Raw genomic sequence first — 24,067 nt, forward strand, 5'->3', positions numbered from 1 at the left:
TATACAACACCCCTTAAGGGTAACATGAAGCGTCCATTGCTTTGTGCGTGCAAGTTTTATGAACGAATCGTATAAAAATTTAAAATTTATATTTAAAATTAATGACAAATTAATAAATAATATTAATTTCATAATTTTAGGGCGAAAAATCGAAAATTTATTATTCAATTGATTTCCGATTTACATGGATTCAAGTCTAGGTCATAAAAATTTAAAATTTATCATAAATTTACAATTTTTATGGTGGTTTTTAATCATAGGTTTCTGATTAAATTATAATTAATTATGAAAATCAAATTAATTCTAAATTATTCTAATTTTCAACAAATTAATCATAATTACAAATTAGATTGCATAATTAACAAGGCTAGGCATTCAAACTTGTTAAACATATGCAGTAGGTCAATCAAAAATTCAAGATTTATCAACAAGAATCGCAAATATTTAATTTAACATCTTAAATTTACAAAATTTTGCATTCGAAAAACTAAAACCTTCGAAAAGTCATAGTTAGGCTTCGAATTTGAGAATTCTGGGTTCGGCACAAAAATACTAATTACAAAATTTTAGAATGCCTTTTACATGCGAAATTGACACAAAAATCACTCGATTTGTATGAGTAACGAAGAAACTGCCGAAAAACTGCGTACGTATAATTAAATAAACGCAATTTGCAATTAATTAACAATTACGAAAATTAATCACCCCTTTTAATTCTTGCAAATTTGTAATATTTAACCATGTTTATGCAAATTAGATTATGAAAATAATAAGGGGCTCGTGATACCACTGTCAGGTTATGATACATATGATATTACATAAATCATGCGGAAACAACCATTAACCCAGGAATACATATTATTTACACATAATCATATAGCATAATTTAGATGCATACTCTTTGTTGCGTGCCTTCCCTAGCTGCGCCCGAACCGAACAAGAACAAGTCTTTAGGACTCCAAGTGTCGTCCCTCCGTAGATAGTCCACAGCACGTCCGGATCCGCCTTAAGATTGACCAACTAGAATCGCCCTTAAGGTACTAGAATTTTCGGCACTTTTGAGCAAGATGTGTGATTGAATTTTTCTCTCAAAAACTCACTTTGAATACTTTTAAACTCGTTATAAATTGTGAACCCAGGCCACATATTTATAGGGGTATGGAAAGGGAATTGGAATCCTATTCAGATACAAATTAATTAAACCTAGAATCCTACAAGAACTCTAATTAATTAATTTATCTAATAGAATTAGGAATTTAATCATTAACCGAACTCTGCATGTTTTAGGAATCGTGCATGAACACAAACACTCACGCACACACACACGGCAGCCACGATGGGCCGCCCATGCGCGTGCGTGCGAGCAGCAGCCCACGCAGCGAGGCCTACGCGAGCTACAAGCCCACGTAGCTCCTGCGCGCGCTGCGCGCGCTGTGCGCGCTGCCTCGGCCTGCTGGGCCTGGCCTTGCGCTGGGCCTGGCGTGGCCTTGGCTGTTCGTGTGGTGCGCTTGGCTTGCTGGGCGATGGCCTGGCTTCGTGCTGGGCCCTCGTCCGGCAGGCCTCGTCCGATGCTTATTCGTACGATACGCTTCCGATTAAATTTCCGATTCCGGAATTTATTTCCGATACGAACAATATTTAATATTTCCGATTCCGGAATTAATTTCCGTTTCGAAAAAATATTTAATATTTCCGTTTCCGGAATTATTTTCCGATTCCGATAATATTTCCGATTCTGACAATATTTCCGTTTCCGGCAATATTTCCGATTCTGGCAATATTTTCATTTCCGATAATATTTTCCGATAAGTACCATGTTTCCGTTTCCGGCAACATCTACGACTTGGACAATATTTATATTTCCGATACGATCCATATTTCCGTTTCCGGTAATATCATCGTTTTCCGGAGTATTCATTTCTTGCCTGTGACGATCTCAGCTCCCACTGAAACCAAGATCCGTCGATTCCGAATATTCATAGATGGAGTATTTAATGCCATTAAATACTTGATCCGTTTACGTACTATTTGTGTGACCCTACGGGTTCAGTCAAGAGTAAGCTGTGGATTAATATCATTAATTCCACTTGAACTGAAGCGGCCTCTAGCTAGGCATTCAGCTCACTTGATCTCACTGAATTATTAACTTGTTAATTAATACTGAACCGCATTTATTAGACTTATCATAGAATGCATACTTGGACCAAGGGCATTATTTCCTTCAATATTCAAGTCACATACTATCATTCTGGTGAACTTCAGGTCACTTACTATCATGGTGAACGTGTTATGAAATTAAGGAGAAAGGGGGAGAGAGGAAGAGAGAAACTGGCGGTTATCATCTTATTCCAATCAACATAATATGTACACGTACGTACATTATATAGGATAATGATGCCAGGGGTATAATGGGCATCCACAATACAATATATTTATAACAACACATTAGTAATTAATAATTAATATAATGGAGTTGTGGATTTTTTGGCTTTTAGTAATATTAATAGTATTTTTTTTTTGATTAATAGTAATACTAATAGTAATTGTGTCTATCGTTTATACGGAGTCCGTAACATTATTAGTATTAAAAAAAAAAAAAAACCTTAGTAGTATTAGCAGTAATTGTGCGCAATATTCAAAGTAACACCATTAACATACAAAAGTAACTATAGGAAAATATTAAAGTAATATCCTAATATTTTAAGGGAATAAGTAGCTTGATTAAAAGTTACTCTTCTAAAACTATAAAAGTAACTTAGAGATTATAAATAGACGTAACCAATTACAAATAGAAATAATCCTTAACAATTAATAGTAATGTCGTGTCTATTGTTTAAAAGTAACATCATTAACATACAAAAGTAACCCTAGTATAACATTAAAGTAACGCCCTAATTTTTTAAGTAACTAAGTAGCTGGATTAAAAATAGTTGTATTAAAACTATAAAAGGAACTAAAATTACAAATAAAGGGTTTTTTGTTATGTGGGAATGCAATTTTGGGGAATAGAGAGTGATATTAGAATGAGAATTTGTGGGCGGGAATTCCTTGAAAAATTTCCCATTCACTTGTTTGGGAAGTGATGGGAAATAGATTGGTAATACATCACAAAATTACGCAAATACGCATACAATACAACTCATCTTGCTTACTCATAAATGGCATTTTGGACATTTTTCTCTTTTCTCAATTCCCAACCCCTCCCTAGGTAATAAAATCAAGGGCATTGACCCTACCATTTTCCATTCCCAAAGCCATGCTCATTTCCCATTCCCACTTAACAAAATAACAAACATGAGAAATGGAGCAAGATAGGGAAATAAATTCTCATTTCCATCCACATTTCCCATTAAACAAACACCCCAATATAAATAATCCTTAAAAATATTAGTAGTGATTGTGTCGAATGTTAAAAAGTAACATCATTAACATGCAAAAATAATCCTAGTAAAACATTAGAGGCGTCCTGATGTTTTATAATTTAAAGTTACTTTCTAATATTTTATATGATAAATAACCCCTTAATTATATGTGAAAAAAGAGGAAGAAGAATGTGAAAGATTTAACTTGCGGCTATCATGAATCGATCTTGTGACCACATTGGCGCAAAACTGTATTTAGGACTAGGCACCACCAAAACAATCACCATTTAAATGTTTATTGATGGAGATTGTAGCCATTTATTATAATAATTGTTTTCAACGATTATAGGCCGCACAAATTATCATCAAGTGTAAACGCGCCACTGACGGTGTGGCGCGCCACACATCAGATTTGATGCTTCGTATTTGATATGTGTATATAAAGATATGACGTGTTAATGAACAATGTCTTAGAAGTAAACTAGGTTAGATGTTACTAAATTAATTTGTTTACAGAGTATTATTAATTACTCGTAAACAATAATTTACAATCGAGAAATATTTTTATTGAAATAAAATTTATTTGTATTTGTTATGTGTGGTTGAAAAAAATATATGAGATAGAGATAAACGTAACGATATATTAAATTTTAAATTTGTGTAACCAAAATTCTTCGTCGTTCTCCACTTGGCGAACCCGCCATAACATATGACATCTTATCCAAAACAAGAGAGCTTTCACCCAACCTCACTCAAGGTAATGGCCTGAGCGAGTCCAAAAAAATTGCTATATCGTGGTACTTAACAATAATGGTTATCGAGCTATCGAGAATCACTTCAACAATCAAGGTGTTGAGAAGTCGAAAATTCAAGTGGCCGGAGCTGAAGCAGCTACTCTCGAAGCTTCCTGACTTCATGCTCGCAAATATAAAAGCGCTTATTTGTAGGTTTTTTTTTATTAATGAGAAAATAAAAAGAACAATTCAAACAAAATCAGAAATTAATGAAAATAAATGAAAAGTAAGAGTTGGGAATTTTACAATGAAGCTTCAAAAATCAAGATTGGAGAATCCCAAACATAAATTAACAATCAATGAAGTTTCTTGTCTTTCTCTTTGGAATAATTCAGACTATTTTTGTTCAAAACTAAGGTAAATAAAAAATCCCTGAAAAAGCTTTAAATAGTCTCATAAAAAGAAGTTAGCGCCAGGTTCGCCCGAACCATGAAGAAATTCGGCCAAACCTAAGGGTAAGTTATGCCGAACCGTGACAGGTTTGCCTGAAAGTAGCAGGAATCAGGAACTCTTCATCACTTAAGTTCGCCCAAACTTGAGGGTTAGTTCGGCCGAACATGGGGTTAGGTTCGGCCGAACCTAGGTGGATTCGTCCGAAAATAAGGTCAAAACGCTACCCTTAATTTACCTTAAACGTTACCGCCGAACACGCCCTATATAATACAACATACTCCCTCCGTATTTATGTAAGGGATACACTTGCCTTTTTCGGCCGTATTTATTTAAGAGATACACTTGCCATTATTAGTAACTTATCAACCCCACCATCTAATTAAATAATACATCTAATTTACCATATGACCCACCATCCTATTAAACAAATAATTTCATAAACTCACCCCACCTCCAAAATGACCTAGTCCCCACTTGTTTACTTATTAAATATCTACCCAACCCCACTCGCTTTATTATTTTATTTTATTCAATTCTTTTTTTTAATACTCGTGCCCAACCAAAGGTATCTGTTAAATAAATACGTAGGGAGTAGTTTCTTTATCCTACTGACCTACTAGGACAATATTAGGAAACATAGTACTGCGACAATACTACAATAACTCAAATACTATGATATAGCTCAAAAATAATACTATGATATAGAATTACTTCATAATTAAAAACAGTTTATCGTTTTCGCTTGTGCTGATGTACGTCTTCCCTGTCAAAAAGTTGTACAATACTGCGTATTTGTCAAAGATAATATGCTATCCATTACATCTTTTGTTGAGGAGATCTAGTTTTTTTTTTTTTTTTTGAAAAGGAAAGGTACACAGAAGTTAGGACAGTCTTCTCGTTGAGGAGATCTAGTTGATAGTTCCTTAAAAATTGATATCAATTCTAAATTTTTAGTACACATATAATCATATAATGTGAATATCATCTTTGGTGTGTGCGGACAATGATGCCACATATAATTCAACCAATTCTTTGAAACCTAATTCCCAATTCGAATTCCTAATTCAACCAATTCTATGAAACCTAATTCCTTATTTGAATTCCTAATTCAAATTCCCAATTTCATAATTCAATTCATTAATTCAAACTCCGAAATTTATTATGCTAATTAATGACCCTGAAAACCTAATTCAATTTTTTATCATGAAAATGCAAAACAACACACACCTTGTAGTTATACGAGATTGATTGGTGTTTGAAGACAAACCTTGTAGCCGATATTTAGGTTGAGATTGGTGTTGAAGACGTTTCTTCAATTATGGTTCTTCAATCCCCGTTCTCGTTTTTCAATTTTCACGAACTGAGGAACCCAAAAGTATGGAGAGTTTGAGAGTGTTTCAATTTCAGAGAGAGATTCCAGTAGCGGGAGAGATCGAAAAATAGACTAAAGGGTACTTTTGGTTTTTTACGGGGGTGCGGTAAAGTAAATAAAGGTTGCGAATAGCAACCGTGCATATAATGGCCTCCTCTATTTGTATACACGGGATACTCCATAGTTCGATATGAAAGCGTTTGTAAAACACGGGATAATCAGCGGTCAACGTACTCTATATATCATCATTAAAATTCAAAATTAGACCAAAGTCAGAAGTCAACGTACTACTCCGTATATCATTAATATCCTCGATCTTAATTTCGAGTAGTGCGTGGTTCAGTATTCAGTAGATTGTAAGTCAAACATAGAAGCAGTTACTCCGTAGCTAGGAAGACGATATAATTACGTACAGCTAGATATTCTAATATCTACTATCCACATTACAAAGAAGTATACCTAAACATAAGGGTCTTAGGTAATATATCAACTTTTTATCAAATAGTTTTACGTTCGAATCAAATAGTTACACATCGTAATGATGCTTTCATAACATACTTACTCAATTCACACTACTTAGGAGGAACCATATGATGCATGATGATCTACTTTGACTTTAATAATTTAGCTAGAATCATTTCGGTTGAAAATAGTGAACTTATGCACTAATTTAGAAAACTGGCTATTTTGGGGTTGCAGTTTTAAATGTTTGGCCCGGCCAAGCCTGCCAGCCATATCCAACACGACAAGTTATAAGCAGGTTTGACATGGCTCATGACCGATTTAACCACGACCCATGAGCTCAGCTCAAAGCCCAATCCGGTCTATAACCATTTTTAGTCATGACCAATTTCCATATCAACAAAACCGATAAAAACAAACAATTAGCAATTGGTATATAGATTGGTTTGCATAATAAGTTGTTTAACTTTACTGTCACAAGTAAACGAATATCATTGTAAAAAAAAAAAAAGTCAAACGGTGGTGGCGAAGCGGCGATCATTAAGAGTGGAAATAAAGTTTCGTCTACGTCAATTTTAGCGTCTTAATTTCTTACGTTTGTTATTGACTAATACGGACTAATATTATTTTGTTGTTTCATTTTTCATTACCAACGATTCCATTTCCATTCAAGAATGATTATGAATAAATATGACGTACGTGTTCTGGTGTTTAATTACGTCCACTGTTCTTTATCCACAGTTAATTTGGTTTTTAGTGCATAACACTATTGGCACTATAACAAAAAAAAATCGTACATTAGTAAATCTTGATTCATTAAGAATATAAGGTAATTGTTTTATATCGAAACTACTACTTCGTACGATTGTACTCCATAACATGTTTTAGACGATGTTCATAAACAGATATGTATAGTACTCCCTCTGTTTCTTTTTGTTTGTTACGTGTTTTTTTAGAGTGTTTCGCAATGTTTGTTACGAAAGAGAATCTTTCCTTTTGTAAACTTATTATACTACTCTCTCCGGATCTTTTTGTTCTTTACGTTTGATATTTTTCACGCGTTTTAACGATTAATTAATTTAATTGCATCGAGATTCCTCAATTTTTTATTTGAGGTTTTTCATGAGTTTATTTTTTTAATAAAAAAGAAAAAGAATATTTATTATACGTTAATAACCGTGCAAAAGTCTAAACGTAACAAAAAAAAAAAAACAGAGAGAGTATTAATTAATTGTTTTCCTAATCAGAATGTAAAGATAAACAAATCTAAGCGAGCATAGGTGGTCGGAATATTAATGATGTTTGATCGGAAATCGGATGACATCATTTGAAGTTGGAATGATGAGCTGGTACTGTCATATGGCTCGTGTTCATGCAAACATAATCATCCCAAGGTCATTACAATTATTTTGACCACCATGTCAATTGAATCTTACTCCTAATCATATTTTAAATTAACAAAAGGTCTTGCGCGCACAAGGTGTACAATAAATTTATTGTACACCAAGATAACTTTTATGCAGTTTTTCGTAACTTTAACTTATTTTTCTGTAACTTTTATATTATAAAATTAAAAAGTTGATAGATAAACATTTTAAAGGGTTAAATGATTAATTTATACATTATTAGTGATTTTGAAGAAATAATTTTTATTCAAATGAAAAAATTTATCATTAAAAAATAGATAACTTTTATCTATATAAATGTAACTTTTAAGCATTTTGAGTCAACTTTTACTCCGGTGTACACTATTTATTATACACCCATTGTAAATAAGAATTTGTGTTAAATTAATAAAACTGAAGATAAAAATATTTAATGTAATAGGATGGATGTTTTAGCATTTATTCTCCACCGAAATTATATAATAATACTAAACTTGGACTATACTTTATTGGGCTTTTTTTTGTCGGACTATACTCTATAGATGAATGGTGCGTCGTATATTTCTAATTTATATAGTGACAACTTGAGATTGTTTATGCAAAACTGACAGTAGCGTATAACTGAATCTACTGCTGCAAATTTAAAAAACCATTTGTTAAAATTCAATGATTCACATACGTAGTATGATTATATGAATTGTATTCCATGTAAGAGAACAATGTTAGACATGGATAAAGCAACTTAATTTAACGCCTCCCATAAACAAGTTTGTTAATCCGACATAGTTGACACAATACTGGCTAATGATCATGAGTTTCATTCGGAGTACCTTTTTTTCTGGAACATAAAAATATTTTGTGTGAAGTGATAAGCTAGATTTAAGTTGGTTCTGTCTATACAATTTCAGAAATTTGTCACCTCTTTTTCTACTCTGTATGAATTTCTTTGAAATGTTATTATTTAAGAAAGTGGATAATTTATATGCATTGGAAAAAATTAATACTTTTTTTTTAATAAAAAATCATACTGCATTTACAAAAAAAAAATGACTTTAACAAATACATGGAAAATTGAATCAAAGCCCCTTTGAAGTTCATTGTTAAAGGTTAGGTTTGAGAGAGAAAGGAGAAGGCCAGAGAGGATAGGACGGCTAAGTTTGAACATAGATATCTATATAAGTAACGCATATCTAAATAAATACATTAAACTTCGAACATAATAGTGGTAAACCACTCTATACTTGTGCATTTGTTAAGCTTAAGCTGGCATTTACATAATCTGTAGTTCATGTTTGCTCACCGTGGAGGTCCTTTTTAGAAAGACCATTCCAATTATTTTTTAAAGAAAGTGCAACATTCTTAAAGGCGTGTTCTTTGATTTCTATAATAAACTAATCAAAGATGCTAAAATGTACTGCTGTTTTTAGATATTTGATGTGGTCAAAATATGTGGTTTTTTTAGTTGGGGCTTCTGAAAAGAAAAGGATAGAATAATAGAGTAATCAATTCAAAGTTTCACAAAAAAAGTTAATCATAAGTTTAGATTGTGATTAACTAGTATTTTAGCATAGCCTGGTTGTTACACACTTACACTTGTACAAATAAGTCCCCAATGGGCAATGGCCCAATATAATGCATAAAATAGTGATATTGGTAACTAAAATAAGGAAGAACTATGTTATAGTATCACCCAACAACCAAATAGACCAAACTAGTCGTTTCATTTGTTAATACCCAATACCCAGGTTGGCAGGTTGGTTGTAATTATACAATTGATGTTTTGCTTTTTGCTTCTTCTGCAAGTGATAGGGTTATGGTTTAAATGGTTGTAACGGTACCTTTCTTTATTATGTAATCAAAGTAGAGTGTTAGTTACATAAAATTTCTTTTTGGGTTATACAAATATGCAATAAGTTAAACATGTCAAATAGGTTAGTTTGGCAATTAGATTTATGTCGTTTAAATTTACTTTAAAATACGATTGAGTGTTTAATGAAAATAGCTTAAAAGGCACAAAACCAGAACCCTGATTCTAGAAATTTATACTTCACATATAATGTACTCCATATAACAAAAAGTTTAACTTATCCCCAACATTAAAGTTACCAACACAAATCGGGAAACTTACCTTGACTTGGAGGTCACAGGATCAAACCCCAATTAGGACATTGTTTGGGCCAATCACCAAACACTAGTACATAAGATGATAGATTATATGTTTGATTAGTATAGTAATAGACAAATGACTACTCACTAATGTGTGGCCGAACCTAATTAAAGGTTTGCTCTTTATACAAAAGCAAGAATCAATCCCAACTTGGAATTTCCATCTTCCCTACTACATGTCGACTACCGACTTCTGGAACTTTCAGCCTCTTCATCATTTCATCAGTGCCTCTATTTTGGACAGGACAATTGGAGTTTACTGCAATTTCCATGTGAATTTTTTAAACTACTGCTCCTCTTTTTCTATAGTCCTTTATCCCACTGTATTTTCTCCTTCTTCGCCCATCACCGGGGCTTAATGTCGAATCTCGTCTACATTATTGTCTTTATTAAATTCCGTCTATAATCTATATCATTTTCTTTAACGCTTAGTAGCTCTATCATACACGCCCTAAATTATGAGCCCGTAATACTTTCTATCCCCTCACAACTCACAAGTGACATAATCACATCCACCAGTCTACCACTACCACAATACCACCCCCCTTCTCTCTCTCTCTCTTAAAGTCCAGCTACCAAAATCTACTTTCCCCAATAGGCCAACAAAATACCCACTTACGCACTTAGCTATGCTGAAATCACCATGATTTCACCCCCAAAAACCTCTGTTTTAATGTCCTCAACCTCCAAAATTTTCTGGGTACTTCTCATCTTCCTAATCAACAACCCAAATCTCTCACAAACCCAGGAACTCTACTTCAATGGATTCAACCATGCTGGTAACAACATAACCCTAAATGGAATTTCCAAGATTCTCAACAATGGCATCCTCCAACTAACCAATGACACCTCCAGGCTTCTAGGTCACGCCTTTTATCCACCTCCAATTAGAATCAAAACAAATGGCAACAACAACAAAGCTCTTTCATTTTCAACCATTTTCGCCTTCGCAATGGTGCCTCAATTTCAATCCCTTGGTGGGCACGGGTTCGCCTTCACACTCGCTCCGAGTAAAGAACTCCCAGGTGCCTTACCTAGCCAGTACCTGGGTTTACTCAACTCATCCGACAATGGTAATCTCACCAATCACATCTTTGCTGTTGAATTCGATGAAGTACAGGATTTCGAGTTCAGGGATATAAATGATAATCATGTGGGTATCAATATCAACAGCATGATTTCAAATGCGTCTGCAACCGCAGCGTATTACGTTGAAGGGAATTCGACGGCTCGGAATATTACTATGAAGAGTGGTGAACCAATCATGTGCTGGGTTGATTATGATTCACACACTCATCAGTTAAATGTTAGTCTTTCTCTCTCCTCGGATAAACCAAGTAGGAGCTTATTGTCTTATGATGTAGACCTTTCGCCCTATTTGGATGAATTTATGTATGTTGGGTTTTCTGGGTCGACTGGTTTGCTTGCAAGCGCACATTATATTATGGGATGGAGTTTTAAGGTGAATGGTCAAGCTCGTCCTCTTGATCTATCTTCCCTTCCTAAACTTCCAAAACCGAAAAACACTAATTTTGGGATGATTTTTGGGGTTTCAATTGGATCTGTTTTTGCATTTTTTATTGCTCTTGGATTCGGTGCTTATTTTGTATGGCTGTACAAGAATAGGGATGTGATTGAGTCATGGGAGCTTGATGTTGGTCCACATAGGTTCCCTTACCAAGAGCTTAAGAAAGCTACAAAGGGTTTCAAGGAGAAACAGCTCATTGGGTTTGGTGGATTTGGGAGGGTGTACAAAGGTTACCTCCCAAGCTCCGATACCGAAGTCGCGGTTAAGAGGATTTCCCATGAATCAAGGCAAGGGTTACCGGAGTTTGTTGCTGAAATTGCGAGTATTGGGCGGTTGCGCCACCGGAATCTGGTGCAGTTGCTTGGATGGTGCCGGCGTAAGGGAGACTTGATTCTTGTGTATGATTATATGCCAAATGGTAGTCTAGATAAGTACTTGTTTGAAGAGCCTATAATGGTATTGAGTTGGGTTCAGAGGTTTAATATCATTAAAGGGGTTGCCTCTGGATTGCTATATTTACATGAAGGTTGGGAACAAACTGTGATACATAGAGATATCAAAGCAGGGAATGTGTTACTTGATGCTGACTTTAATGGAAGGTTGGGTGATTTCGGGTTAGCTAAGCTATATGAGCACGGGACTGACCCGGGGACTACCCGGGTTGTGGGTACTCTTGGGTATTTGGCACCGGAGCTTACACGAACAGGGAAGCCTACAACGAGCTCTGATGTGTTTGCATTTGGTGCATTGTTGTTGGAGATTGCTTGTGGGAGGAGACCTGTAGACCCTAAGGCAGCACCTGAGGAATTGTTCTTGGTTGATTGGGTATGGGATAGATGGAGAGAGGGTGCTATTCTTGATGTAATGGATTCTAAGTTAATGGGTGATTATAATGAGATGGAGGCAGCGATTGTTTTGAAGTTGGGTTTAATGTGCTCTGCTGAGGCGCCTGATTCCCGACCTTCAATGAAGCAGTTGGTAAGGTATCTGGATGGGGAGGCTGCATTGCCAGAAGAGATCATTCTTCCTGGTGGATATAGTGGGAAGAGGCGCAGCCATAGCAGTCGAACAACTGGAACAACTGGTACCGGAGAATTTGAGGATTATGTACATACATATCCTCCTGCTTCATATATGGATATTGAAGGTGGTTCAGTTTCTTTGTTATCTTTGTCTGGTGGTGATGAAGGTAGATAGCCTGAGAAATAAGATTTGTCTAACATGATTTACCAGTTGTGTGTTTTGGATTCAATATTTGAGTTTTTTGTTTAGGATTTTTGCACTTGAGATTGTAATTTAGAGTCACTGATTTATCTGCTGCCTAATTAGGTATTAAAATTAAATCATTGTTGTATATAGATATGTAATTTTGTATCTCTCTCACCACTTGAACATGTTAATTGGTGCCCTGATTTCTGATCTCTTATGTAAGATTTGTGGAAGTAAGTACCATTCGCGCTCCTTCTGTCTTAATTTAATTCAAGTTGTTCATGCTCGGATGATAGATACACAAAAATTCGTACCAAATTCAGAGGTGGAACATTAACATCATTCAAATTGCCAAATCTGCATTCAATTCAGTAATTGCAGTTTTAGATACTACATTACATTCAGTTATTTCTCTACATATTCACATTTCTGGAACTTGTCTGTCTGTACTGCTGTACATTCTGCCTTACTAAACTAAAACCGCTAAAGGAAGAGCTAGAAAAACTAAAAGCAGCCCTCACAAGTCAGAAAACACGCTTAATCAACAATAATTGATTTTTAGCATAAAAAAGGATTTATAACCGTGCTTCCTTTTGTGAGAGCATGGTAGCTTAATGTTTCTCTTACAGAGGGGAGTATTCTATGAATACTAAAATCACCCCCTAGATTAACCTCTGCCAGTCAGTCAATTTAATGTCATACCCGACCTACTGCTTCATTCTCCGAATCCACGCCAGTTCTGACCGACAATCTTCTCATCTGCCAATCTCAACGTACTCTCAAGTACTCATTTTCTCGATCACAAAGAAGAGAAAAAGATACAACCACAATCATTATTTGTAATAAGAAACCAGGACCTGAAATCAGGAGAAATGATTTCTCTCCAACAGAAGCTTTGAAGAGTATTGAAGCTGACTTGCTGTTTACTCGCCCTCTATGTTATTTGCAATAGCATCTCCCTCATCTTTAGACCCACCAAAAATCTCATAGTCGTCAAAACCTGCAAATCAAAAAGAAAACCAAATAAGAAATCAGATATACCAAGTATTAAACTAGCCTAAATTGCATTTTTTAGTCCTAAAAACTGCCAAAGACCCAGATTCATATTTGGTGCAAGAAACCCAAAGGTAAGGCCATGTCTCATTACCGCCACTCAATTCTTCAACTTCGTCAACTGAAGACTTCAAACGCATTTTGCTAGGTGATGGCAGCTCAATTGCCATCCAGTCAGAACTTCCATGGTCATCCAAGCACAAGTCTTTCCTGGCTATCCAGTCAGCGACACTAGCATGGTTGTCCACTGATAATGGGTCCATATTATCATGTTCTTTTCCTTTCTGAGCCCTGTCAAATAAATGAGTTAAAATGAAGTCCTATTACCCTCAAAATTCTTCTAAAAAAACAAGGTTTCTTCATTAAATCATCAAACTCACATTTGTCTCAGCCGTAGGTTATACTGAGTGAAGACCTGGTCATTGAGTCGTTGGTGTTCTAGACAGTTAACAGTGCTGTGCAATTGTTCAAGTGGAATGAGATCCTTTTTACAATGGGTTAAACTGCAGCATTGACTAAGAATGCGCACAGATAGACGTGATAGGTTTGGGCAACCACCTCCATACGTGGACCACCATACAGCTGCATGTGTTACAAATAAAACAAGATGATAAAGATATAACACTTAGCTTCTAAACAGGAGGCTATTTCAAGCGCTCTAAAATCGCACATCAATAGATAATGATTGACACGTAAATGTTCCTCAAGCCAACAAAAGCCACAATTTATTACGCAGTTCCCTTTAGAGATCAAATGTAGGCAATCTAACCAACTAAATATGTAGACTGATCACTGATGGGCATTAAGAGAAAAGGAGCAGCAAAATTTCCAAGAATGCAATTGTTTCCTTATAGTATAGAAGTTTGAACTTTTTGCGTTATATTTGCCAAGTAGATGGAAAAATGAGTATTAGGTGTCGTACCAATAAAAAAACAAGTGTTTTAGGTCACGGCATACTTGCAAATGGGGATTTCAATACATAAGGGTGTTGGTCGAATTTATTTGGTACCTAAGACGTGTTTAAGGATCTTTGTCTTGACACATGAATCTTAATTAATAACACATGACTGCAGATTCAATATGTTAAAAGGAAGTTCAGATGGATGTTTCAGAAATTCGCAAGTCGCTATTTTAATTGACTTCCCACATTAGGGTTATCATATCACTATATTTATTGTTATAATAGGAAAGATCCACCAGAACAATACAATAACCATTAATATCTCGACTTTCCAAACTTAAGATAACAGATTCAGGTAAAAGAATGCAATAGAACAAATGAAGCCTTCCTACGTTAACAACAAATACCTCAACATCAAAAACCAAAGACTTACAGGGTAGAAGGCTCTCTCTAGCTCTGATTGCCATCTTCCGTCCAAAATCCCCAGCAGCCATTTTGTAAGAGTTGAGTTCTTTGATGATTTTGTCCTGGGTTTTGGTATCAGGAACTAATCTCTCTATGCAATCAAACATTCCCGAGACAATGGTACCTGGCAAATCTCCATCAATACTGTAAAAGAACTTTGGATTAAGGTAGAAGCCTGCAGCATGAAGTGGTGACTGCTGATGCCTATCCCACCTCAGATCGATGACATTCCAGTATGTCAGATACTCATCACTCTTTCTAAACTCTCTTTTAATAGCTTCTTTAGCCCGGTATAATCCTGCATACACAAATCCCATGGCAGGTTTCTTCTCACTTCTAACAATGCTCAAAACTTGCAAAATTGGATCAGTTATTAGGACAACAAGGTTGCAGGAGGACCAGAAAGAGTGGTCACTAATGAGATCCAATATAGCCAACGCCCCTTCCTTTTTAGAATAATAGGAATCCACCCACTCCTGTGATGTAACTAAAGCTTGCAAATTGTGTTTCAGGTCGACCATTCGCTTTACTGTCCTGAAATTGGTGACAGAAGGACTAAGATCAGGCACCACTAAATCAACGCCGAAAGTATACCTCCTCATCATATTCAGGACAATACTATGATTATAAATGAACCTCATTATCGATTTACATTGTTCTAGTACAGAATTTATCCATTCAAATTTCCCAAAGTCCTCAAGCATCAACAATAACGAATTAGCTGCACAGGGAGCCCAATATAAGGTAGGATAAGTTTCAGAGAGCCTTTTCCCTATAGCAGCATAGCCTTCATCATTGGGTGTGATGACTTGCAATACATTTTTAGGATCAACTTCTTCCACCACCTCTCTCACTAATTCATACATTGCTTCAGCTGAATCCATTAAGCTGGTCACATCTACCGATTTTAAGAACATTGTGCCTTCAGGGCAGTACGCAAGAAAGTTGACAACTGTCGTTTCTTTTTCCTTCCCTATATTGCATTCCTCCACCAAAACAGAACAGCCAGTGCGTCCCCATGCCCTCGAACAATAGTCCATATCAGCCTTCACGTCATTAACTGCACTCTTCAGAATCCAACCTCGGAGATCATGATGTGAGGGTCCCACAACTCTTGTTCCCTCCAAAGCAATAGCATCAAGCATCGGCTGAAAATAGACTGAATTGACAGCATCCAAAGGAACCCCAATATCATATAAGAAACGCCCAATTGCTAAGTGAACTTGAGAGTTGAGCTTCTTCGGAGAGCCCTGCATCTCGTTCACAGCAGTGCCATTACCAACCATAGAAAGCAAAGCACTCTTAGGGGGCCTCCCCCGTTTTCTCTTCCCTGGTCCTCTAACACTCGTCCCTTCCTCTGATTCCTCTCTAACAACAATCATAGTCGAGTTAGTCTCAAGAGTACTAGGATTCGCGATCAAATGAATGTCACTGCTAATACCACACTCATTAGCAAAACCGTCAACATCATCGTTGTTAGAAGGCAGATTAATAATAGCCGTAGTAACCTCCTCATCACCAGTCTTTTGTTTCCTCTTCTTCTTCACCACCGCACCTTCTAGACTCCTATGCATAGCTTCCCTAACATCGGATGGAACCCGATGACAAGTGGATGCATTACCCTTGTGACAAGCTAAGTGTTCTTTTATCCTATGAATGCCACCACCCTTAAAGACTTTTGAACAGTATATACATTTCAAATGAGTCCTAGCCCCCTCCTTAGACATTTCACAGTGCCTCCAAGCTGGGTCATGTTTTTGTGAACTGATGGGCACTGGCTCAAACCCAGAAGCCATTTCTTACAAATTGCAGCTTTTTGCAGGAAATTACATCAACTGGGTATTTCATCAAAATGCATATTTATACATATTAAAATCAATTTCCACTTGTAAGAAACAAAAACATACTGATAAACATTGCAACTATTATCAAGGAATTCAATTAACATCAGAAAATGAATAAAATGAGGAAATCATTGCCCATAAAATTGTATCATAAGCTACTAAGCTAGCCCTATCTATTCCGGAACAAGGTATAATCAATTGATAGGAGAGTCACATCAACAAAACAGAAATCAAAATCAACCAATTTACATAAACTAGGCTATAGAACAAGCTACACAATAAAAAATTAAGCTTTAATCAAATTACAAAAAGACAATTACAGATTAAGATGGTGATTAAAGAAAATTAGAAGCTTTAATCAGATAAAAGAAATCGACACAAGTACAAAATACCATTTAAGAATTGCCAAAATTAATAATAGTAATAAATATTTTAAAAAATAATTAAAAAACAATAATAAAACTTACAAGATCTTTTAAAAGCGGATCTGCGAGGAGAGAGAAGGAGAAAACCGGAGTAGGAGAAGAAAAAGGGGTCAAGGGTTTGGGTTTGGGTTTGGGTTTGGCTTATAAACCGAAGATCTGAAGAACCGGATGAACCGGTTAGTCACTAACATAAGACGCGGTGTTTTGAGCATAATACAGAGAAGGTTCGTTACCGGTTGGGCCTGTTCTTATTGGATGATTGTGTAGACTCCACGAGATTTACCGAGTGAACCGGTTTTGGCTAAGAGTTTTAATTAGGGTTTGAGTCGGGCCGAAAATTGGAGATCGACGGCAACGATAATTAACCGGTTTGTTTGGGTTAAAAAATTCAGCCGATTTTTCTTCAGTACTACACTGTTTTTCTCCATCTTCTTATCCTCTTGATCCGGTGAACGGTGGTACTCTGCGACGGAGGAGAAGCCTTTACTGGTGGTGCGACGGTGGCGAGGATTCCGCGAACACGGTCTGACGACGCAGATCACTTAGGTCAGTCATTTGTTCCATTTCTAGTCTTCTGAACTTCTCAAATTTGCAATTGCATACATATTATTGAATTTCTAGTAGTATTTTTAAGGAAATGTTTAATTTTTCATCTTAGATTAGGTTAACTAGTGTATTAGTGTGATTGGACTTATCAGATATATCAATTTGGATTGGAATTGGTTAGTTGGTGTATGAAATTAGGCTCTAGTTGAACTAAATCCAGTTCATTTCAGGTTTGTGTAGTTTTAGGTTGTAATGTGATCATATAGTTCGTAGTTTGTGAATTATCTAGCTTTAATTGAGATGTTTAGGAAAAGATAGCCTCAACTTTGGTTCAATACAACTTTGACTAGCTGCAATTAGACAATCCTAACTGATATGCCCGATTGAGCGTTTTACTGAATTGCTAGATTCTGGATAAGTACTGTATTGATTTGTGGTCTTTGATCTTGCAGGAAAGATCAACGAAGAGAGATGAACTTGTAAAAGTAGCTGAATAAAAGGAAATGAGGCACAATTTTGTAGCTTATAAATGTGTGCAGGGTTTTGTACATGTTTGTTGTCCAAAGTATGTCAGCAGAACCAGGCGAAGTTCTCCTCTGAATTACAATGCAGCAGTTCATTATTGCTCAGTGCCGTTGAATGAGGAAAGCTTACCTCCAGGATGGTACGACGAGATGTTTCCAAGATTGACTAAATTATCCAATTTGCTGAAGAATGTGGATTTGGTTGATGGAAGGTTAGTGGATGTAAATGACAATTCGATTGTCAGGGATGAACGTCTTATTAATAGGATGCACCGATTTAAGGCGCTTGCCAGAGTTTTTCTTGGGCATCCATCAGTACAGGGAGAACTGACGAGGAACGTGAGGGCTGTAATGGTAGGAAGAAAATGCAATCCACCTGTTTGTTTTACCAAACCAATTGAGTGGGAACCTTTGACTGTGAATAACCTCACCAAGATCTGCAACTTTCTGGACGTCTCTGCACAACAAAGGAAGACAGTCCGTTTCACCATATGCCCAAAAGTTGCACAGCACAGGATTTTTACAGGTGCACTTGAAGAAATATTAGAGGAGCTTAAAACAGAGATGAAGTTATTGGATTCTCAGACTCCTAGCAAAGGGACGTTTATGGGTCAGCAAATTGTTAATGCTTGTTTAAAGTTCTTAGCTGAAACAGCTTGTTGCCAAGATGACGATGCTTCTTCATGGATGAGACCAAAACCATATAAAACATATGTATCTCCATCATCCCGAAAATGGGAAGAAGTTCTTGAAATGTTCAGTGACCTCATCAGTAATCTGAGAAAAGAAGAAGGATTATCATTCCATGTGTCAAAGCTTGAGGTGATGAAAGAAGGGCTAATTCAGATTAAAGACGTGCTAATTGATAGAGACATCGGGTACAAGGAGGTGCAACATCATGAAAGCTTGGTTCAAAAGAAGCTTCTGAAAACATTGGGTCACTCATCCCGATGTTTGTTCACACTTGTAAGATATTATCTTCATGAAAGTATTAGAGACATGGAAGTCGAGGTGTGTGGCGGGTTATATGAGATTGGTGAGAAGGATAAGTTATGTTTGTGCATGGGGAAACTTTTGACATCAGTTGAGGAGAAAATGATTTGGAGTGGGATAAAGCAATTAGATCGAGCTCTTGAACTGTTTAAGTTTGTATGGGAAACTGCTGGGATGAACAGAAAGCTAGAGTTGCAAGGGCATTTGTGGTGTGTAGGGGCTGAGAGTAGGACTATTACCTACAGAGGGAATTTGTTCTTCCTCCATGGACTTGGTATATAAATTAGAAGTTCATAGTGTTAAGTTATGGCAAATTGGCAATAGCATTAGCAATCTTTGGCCAGGTTATTGTGTTTTATATTGTAACGAGTAATTCTTGTGCTAGACAAAATGGGTAACTTACAAAGGTTATAGAGTGACTTTGTGAATTAACACGACCGACAATTCTCAAGAAATATGAAGTACATCAATTCTATTTTATGAAATGATATCATATTATCATCACTAAACCAACGAGGTATTGACCTAGGGGTTAAGACTAAGAAGTAAGAACCATTCTTAATTGCTTTCTATGTTGCTTATTCTCTTTACGTTGAATTTTAATCATTAACTCCTGATCCCATACTTTTCAAAAACAAATCTAAATGTGCCTGTGCAATACATAGTTCTCAACAGATTACATGAAATGTCTAATTTCTTTCTTTCTTTTTATGGGAAAACTTAGGAAACTTATCATTTAATTAAACTTTGTCTGCGAGGAATTCATTCATGTACTTAATTTTGGAATATATATTCAGATAAAATCTGAAATTTGTTTTAAAAATAAAAATGTGCAAAAAAAAATAAAAATAAATAAGGAGATATGGAAGAAATGATGAGTGGGGAAGTTGATGAAACAAACCGTTGCCCACTCTCCCCATAACCGTTTTGCCCGCCCTTTTAATTTACTCTGGTTCTGTTTCACCATTCTTCCAAAGTTAACCAAGAAATTAAGAAAATGGCAGCTTTTATGCATCTCTTCGTATTCTCTCTCCTCTTCTCTATCACAAGTTAGTCTCTTTCTTTCATAATTATTTGCTGCTACTACTTCTTTGTACCCACCCCTATTCTAACAATGGAGTATTTTTTTTTTTTCAATATTTTATTGCAGATGCAGTTCAATTGATAATCATGAATAACTGCAACACCACAATATGGCCAGGAATACTAGCAACCGGGGGGCAGAAAACGCCTCTAGGAGGAGGCTTCTACCTTCACTCCGGCAGACGGCAATTCCTGCGTGTGTCTCAAAACTGGTCAGGCAGAGTATGGGCAAGGCAAGGTTGTAACTTTGATAGAAAAACAGGCATTGGCACGTGCCAAACTGGTGACTGCAATGGCCTCCTCCAATGCAAGGGCATTGGTGGCAAACCCCCTGCTACCGTGGTAGAAATGACCTTCAGTACCCCTGCATCTTCCCTTCATTTTTACGATGTTAGTATTGTTGACGGGTTTAATCTCCCTGTCTCTATGATCCCTCTTGTCAGATGGGATAAGAGGGAAGGTTGTGGAGTGGCTGCGTGTGAGGCGGACTTGAATGTTTATTGTCCATCATCGTTGGTGATTAAGACACAAGGGAAGGCCGTGGTGGGGTGTAAGAGTCCTTGTTTGGCAACAGGTTTACCAAAGTATTGCTGTACTGGTGAGTTTTCTGGGGTGGAAAAGTGTCAGCCAACTGTGTATGGGAGGTTGTTTAAGGCGGTTTGTCCCAGGGCTTACAGTCATCCCTTTGATGACAAAACTGGGCTTAAGACTTGCAAGGCTCCTAGGTATGTCATTACTTTTTGTCCTTCTACTTAGAATCTACGCACCAAATCGACTGACTGAAGCTTTCTACTATTTGTTGTGGGGAATGTTACTTTTCTCTGTTAAAGATCTGTGCTACTTGTTCACTTTCACTATGTTTGTCCGTATTTAGTTGTCACAATACTAGTTCAATTATTTCTTACATGCAATCTAATGTTCCATTCTTTTCGCGGAAATTCCTTTGCCAAAACTTCCATGAGAGAACGATATTGAGCTGCAAGCCTTGCATTCCTATTTATGCAAGGCAAACAAATGGCATATTGAAATCTTGCAGTCTTGAACTGTTGGAATTTAAGTGACGTAGTGATGCAACACACAACCTGTGGCATAGATACAGTACAAAAATATTGAACCTTGAGAATGTAAAATTAACTTTATATTGAAACTATTTTCAGGGGATTACAACATTTGATTAATACCAAAAAATCCTGTAATTTTCCTGCCTCGCTTTTTCTCCTGCTACACCGATCAAGGCGAGCCCTGACTAAGAGCGATTAACGCTTCATTCAAGTATAGAGTAGAAACAAGCTAAGGCAAACATTGATTAAAGAAGAAAACATGAAAAGAGAAAAGAAACAAGTATAAATATCAAGCATCAACCATTCAATCCAAAAATATTGCGAAGTATTAATTTTTTCTGCCGAGGCAACCCTCTTCAAGAACTCAGATAAAAAGTTATCAAGAATAAAACAAGGGGATTAGCATTAGTGTCCAGGAAACACAATTAAACCTGGGACGTAGAGGTTTTAATCAAATTCCAGGATGTACAAGCTTTTACATACGTAGCTTATGCTCCATATGATCTTTTCAGTGCCCAAAAACAGCAAGTAAATGTAATGGAAGCTGCAGAAAACTAACTGTGGTTTGACTACACATTGCAATCTACCATCATAGTATCAAATCTAATTCCTTATCGCCTTTAAGTTAGATACGCGCTTGAGAATCAAAGTGATGGTACAACAATACAACACATCATGATTTACATGTCTAACTAGTGTTTTAGACAAGGATTCATCTACTCATAAAACAAACAGGCTCAGCAAAATGCAAGCTCATACACGAGTTGAATCAAATGATTTTAGCTTGTTGGTTGTCAATAATACAGAATATGCAATAAGCCATCATTAAATGTATCTACTGAACTCCATAATCCACTTGAAGAATGCAAGTATTGTTCAGCATATTATGATCTAATTCATAAGTAAACTAGATAGTATTCACAACTTCATGAACCCTAGCTTCCAAAAAACAGTATTGATCATGATAAGAAACCAATTCATCAGATAAACCACAGAAAATTTTCCATATTGAATTCACTTAAGAAATGTGTTTCACAATTTCATTAAATTATCAAGAAAAGAAAGGAAGAGTGATACATTATGTGGTAAATTTCGATTCTAAGCAACTTATAGGATAGCTTGTGATTATGTGAAAGGATTCAAACCATATACTACAAACTAGTCCAATAACCCCATCATACTACATTTTTATAAAAAAAAGTTGAACAAAATGATCAACCTCGCTGCCGATTCCAGAACATGTTGTACGCGCCAGATTCAAGCCCACAGTATCCAGAAGGGGAAGAACTAGGAAGAGGCAACCCCAAATGTCCAAACCCATAAGCCGCCCCAGGAGGCGGCACCACCATCGGCATTGGCATCAAAGGCAGTGAATTGCACTGCTGCTGCTGTTGGGGTGGCGGTGGGTGTGGGTGTGGCATTGTCATGGACCCAAACCCGTCACAATCGAACATTGGTGTATCCCGTCTAGGGTTTGATTGACCCTCACTAGAGAGCCCTTCCATTCTCTTCAAATATAACCTATACTTCTGTAAGTGGCTAGCAACATTCTCTCTCGTCAACCCTTCTACATTCATCATCTCCATAATTGTCTTGGGAACAGCTTTATCAATACCCAGATGCTCAATTACATCAACAAACCTTTTATGAAGTTGAGGGGTCCAAACTAACCTAGGCCGTTTCACAGCCCGATTAAGCCCATTTTCATCCCCGTCATCTTTGGATCCTGAATTCACCTCATCATTTACAAAACTATCACCCCTTCTCATCCTATTGGAACAATCAAAATCACTTCTTCCAGAAAACAACCTCAAACTCAAAGATTCTAAGTTTTCTTCACTGGGGGAATACGTCGAACAGTTGTCGTGCAGATTTAAATCAAACTGAGCTCGAGTATTATCTGGGGTTATCCCAAATGCCAAAGCAAGGCCAGGGGAGATTAAAGATTGTGATATTGGGGTTAGATCTTCAGGTAATGGTAAACCCATCTCCCATTGATCTTCCATATTTTTCTCTCCTCTCCAAATTCAACCCCTTTTTTTAGTTTGGTGATTAAAGGGGTGAAATGAAGAAGAAAGATTGAGAATTTCAATAAAAAATCTAAAGATTTCTTAAACAATTCATCAAATCTGAAATACAGAAATTTGAGCAAGAAGAGAGTGTGGGGTGAGATGAGAAAAAAGTGGGGAGTGAAATGAGGTAACTTGAAATACGGTTTTTTTTTGGGTTTTATTGGAAAGTTCAGATTTTGGGGGAAAATTTAGAGAGAGAAAATGGGGGTGAGGAGAGAGAAACGAAAAACAGGGGAAGATAGACAAAGGTAGTAATGTTTGGATAGCGACCTCACGTGGGGGAAGGCTACCTTAAAATTAAGTTTATAATTATCCCTCTTTTTTTGCCCTTTTTGGTAATATTTTATCAATATGGATCAGCACCTTGTTTTGTACGGAGTAAAACATAATTTTAGCAATCAATTGAGAAAATCCCTGATGCTATAAAAT

At 36.4% G+C, this 24,067-nt stretch overlaps 4 protein-coding genes across 5 annotated transcripts; 2 read left to right on the forward strand and 2 right to left on the reverse strand.

Moving 5' to 3' along the window:
* The first annotated feature begins 10,085 nt into the window (after positions 1-10,085).
* Positions 10,086-12,922, forward strand: LOC110775182 (L-type lectin-domain containing receptor kinase S.4). The gene has a single exon (XM_021979784.2). It carries the CDS (start codon positions 10,578-10,580, stop codon positions 12,657-12,659), a length of 2,082 nt encoding a protein of 693 aa, XP_021835476.1. The 5' UTR covers positions 10,086-10,577; the 3' UTR covers positions 12,660-12,922.
* An 88-nt stretch (positions 12,923-13,010) lies between these two features.
* On the reverse strand, positions 13,011-17,549 carry LOC110775190 (uncharacterized). The gene is made up of 5 exons (XM_021979792.2): positions 17,402-17,549; positions 15,059-16,925; positions 14,105-14,306; positions 13,819-14,015; positions 13,011-13,671 (listed from the first exon to the last, which is right to left on the reverse strand). The coding sequence occupies exons 2-5, from the start codon at positions 16,884-16,886 to the stop codon at positions 13,595-13,597; spliced, it is 2,304 nt and encodes a 767-aa protein (XP_021835484.1). The 5' UTR covers positions 16,887-16,925; positions 17,402-17,549; the 3' UTR covers positions 13,011-13,594.
* Positions 17,550-17,585: 36 nt separating this feature from the next.
* Positions 17,586-21,485, forward strand: LOC110775191 (thaumatin-like protein). 2 transcript variants are annotated; one of them, XM_021979793.2, is made up of 3 exons: positions 17,586-17,905; positions 18,358-19,696; positions 20,573-21,433. In XM_021979793.2, the coding sequence occupies exons 2-3, from the start codon at positions 18,409-18,411 to the stop codon at positions 21,259-21,261; spliced, it is 1,977 nt and encodes a 658-aa protein (XP_021835485.2). In that variant the 5' UTR covers positions 17,586-17,905; positions 18,358-18,408; the 3' UTR covers positions 21,262-21,433. The 2 variants fall into 2 exon arrangements, with proteins under 2 accessions (XP_021835485.2, XP_056696250.1); XM_056840272.1 differs by lacking the exons at positions 17,586-17,905; positions 18,358-19,696 and adding an exon at positions 19,703-20,471 and having other exon boundaries at positions 20,573-21,485.
* Positions 21,486-22,553: 1,068 nt separating this feature from the next.
* Positions 22,554-23,869, reverse strand: LOC110775181 (transcription factor PCL1). The gene has a single exon (XM_021979783.2). The coding sequence runs from the start codon at positions 23,570-23,572 to the stop codon at positions 22,781-22,783; it is 792 nt and encodes a 263-aa protein (XP_021835475.2). The 5' UTR covers positions 23,573-23,869; the 3' UTR covers positions 22,554-22,780.
* Between the last annotated feature and the right edge of the window lie 198 nt (positions 23,870-24,067).

This window comes from Spinacia oleracea, chromosome 1 (assembly GCF_020520425.1).
Source record: "Spinacia oleracea cultivar Varoflay chromosome 1, BTI_SOV_V1, whole genome shotgun sequence".
Lineage (NCBI taxonomy): Eukaryota > Viridiplantae > Streptophyta > Magnoliopsida > Caryophyllales > Amaranthaceae > Spinacia > Spinacia oleracea.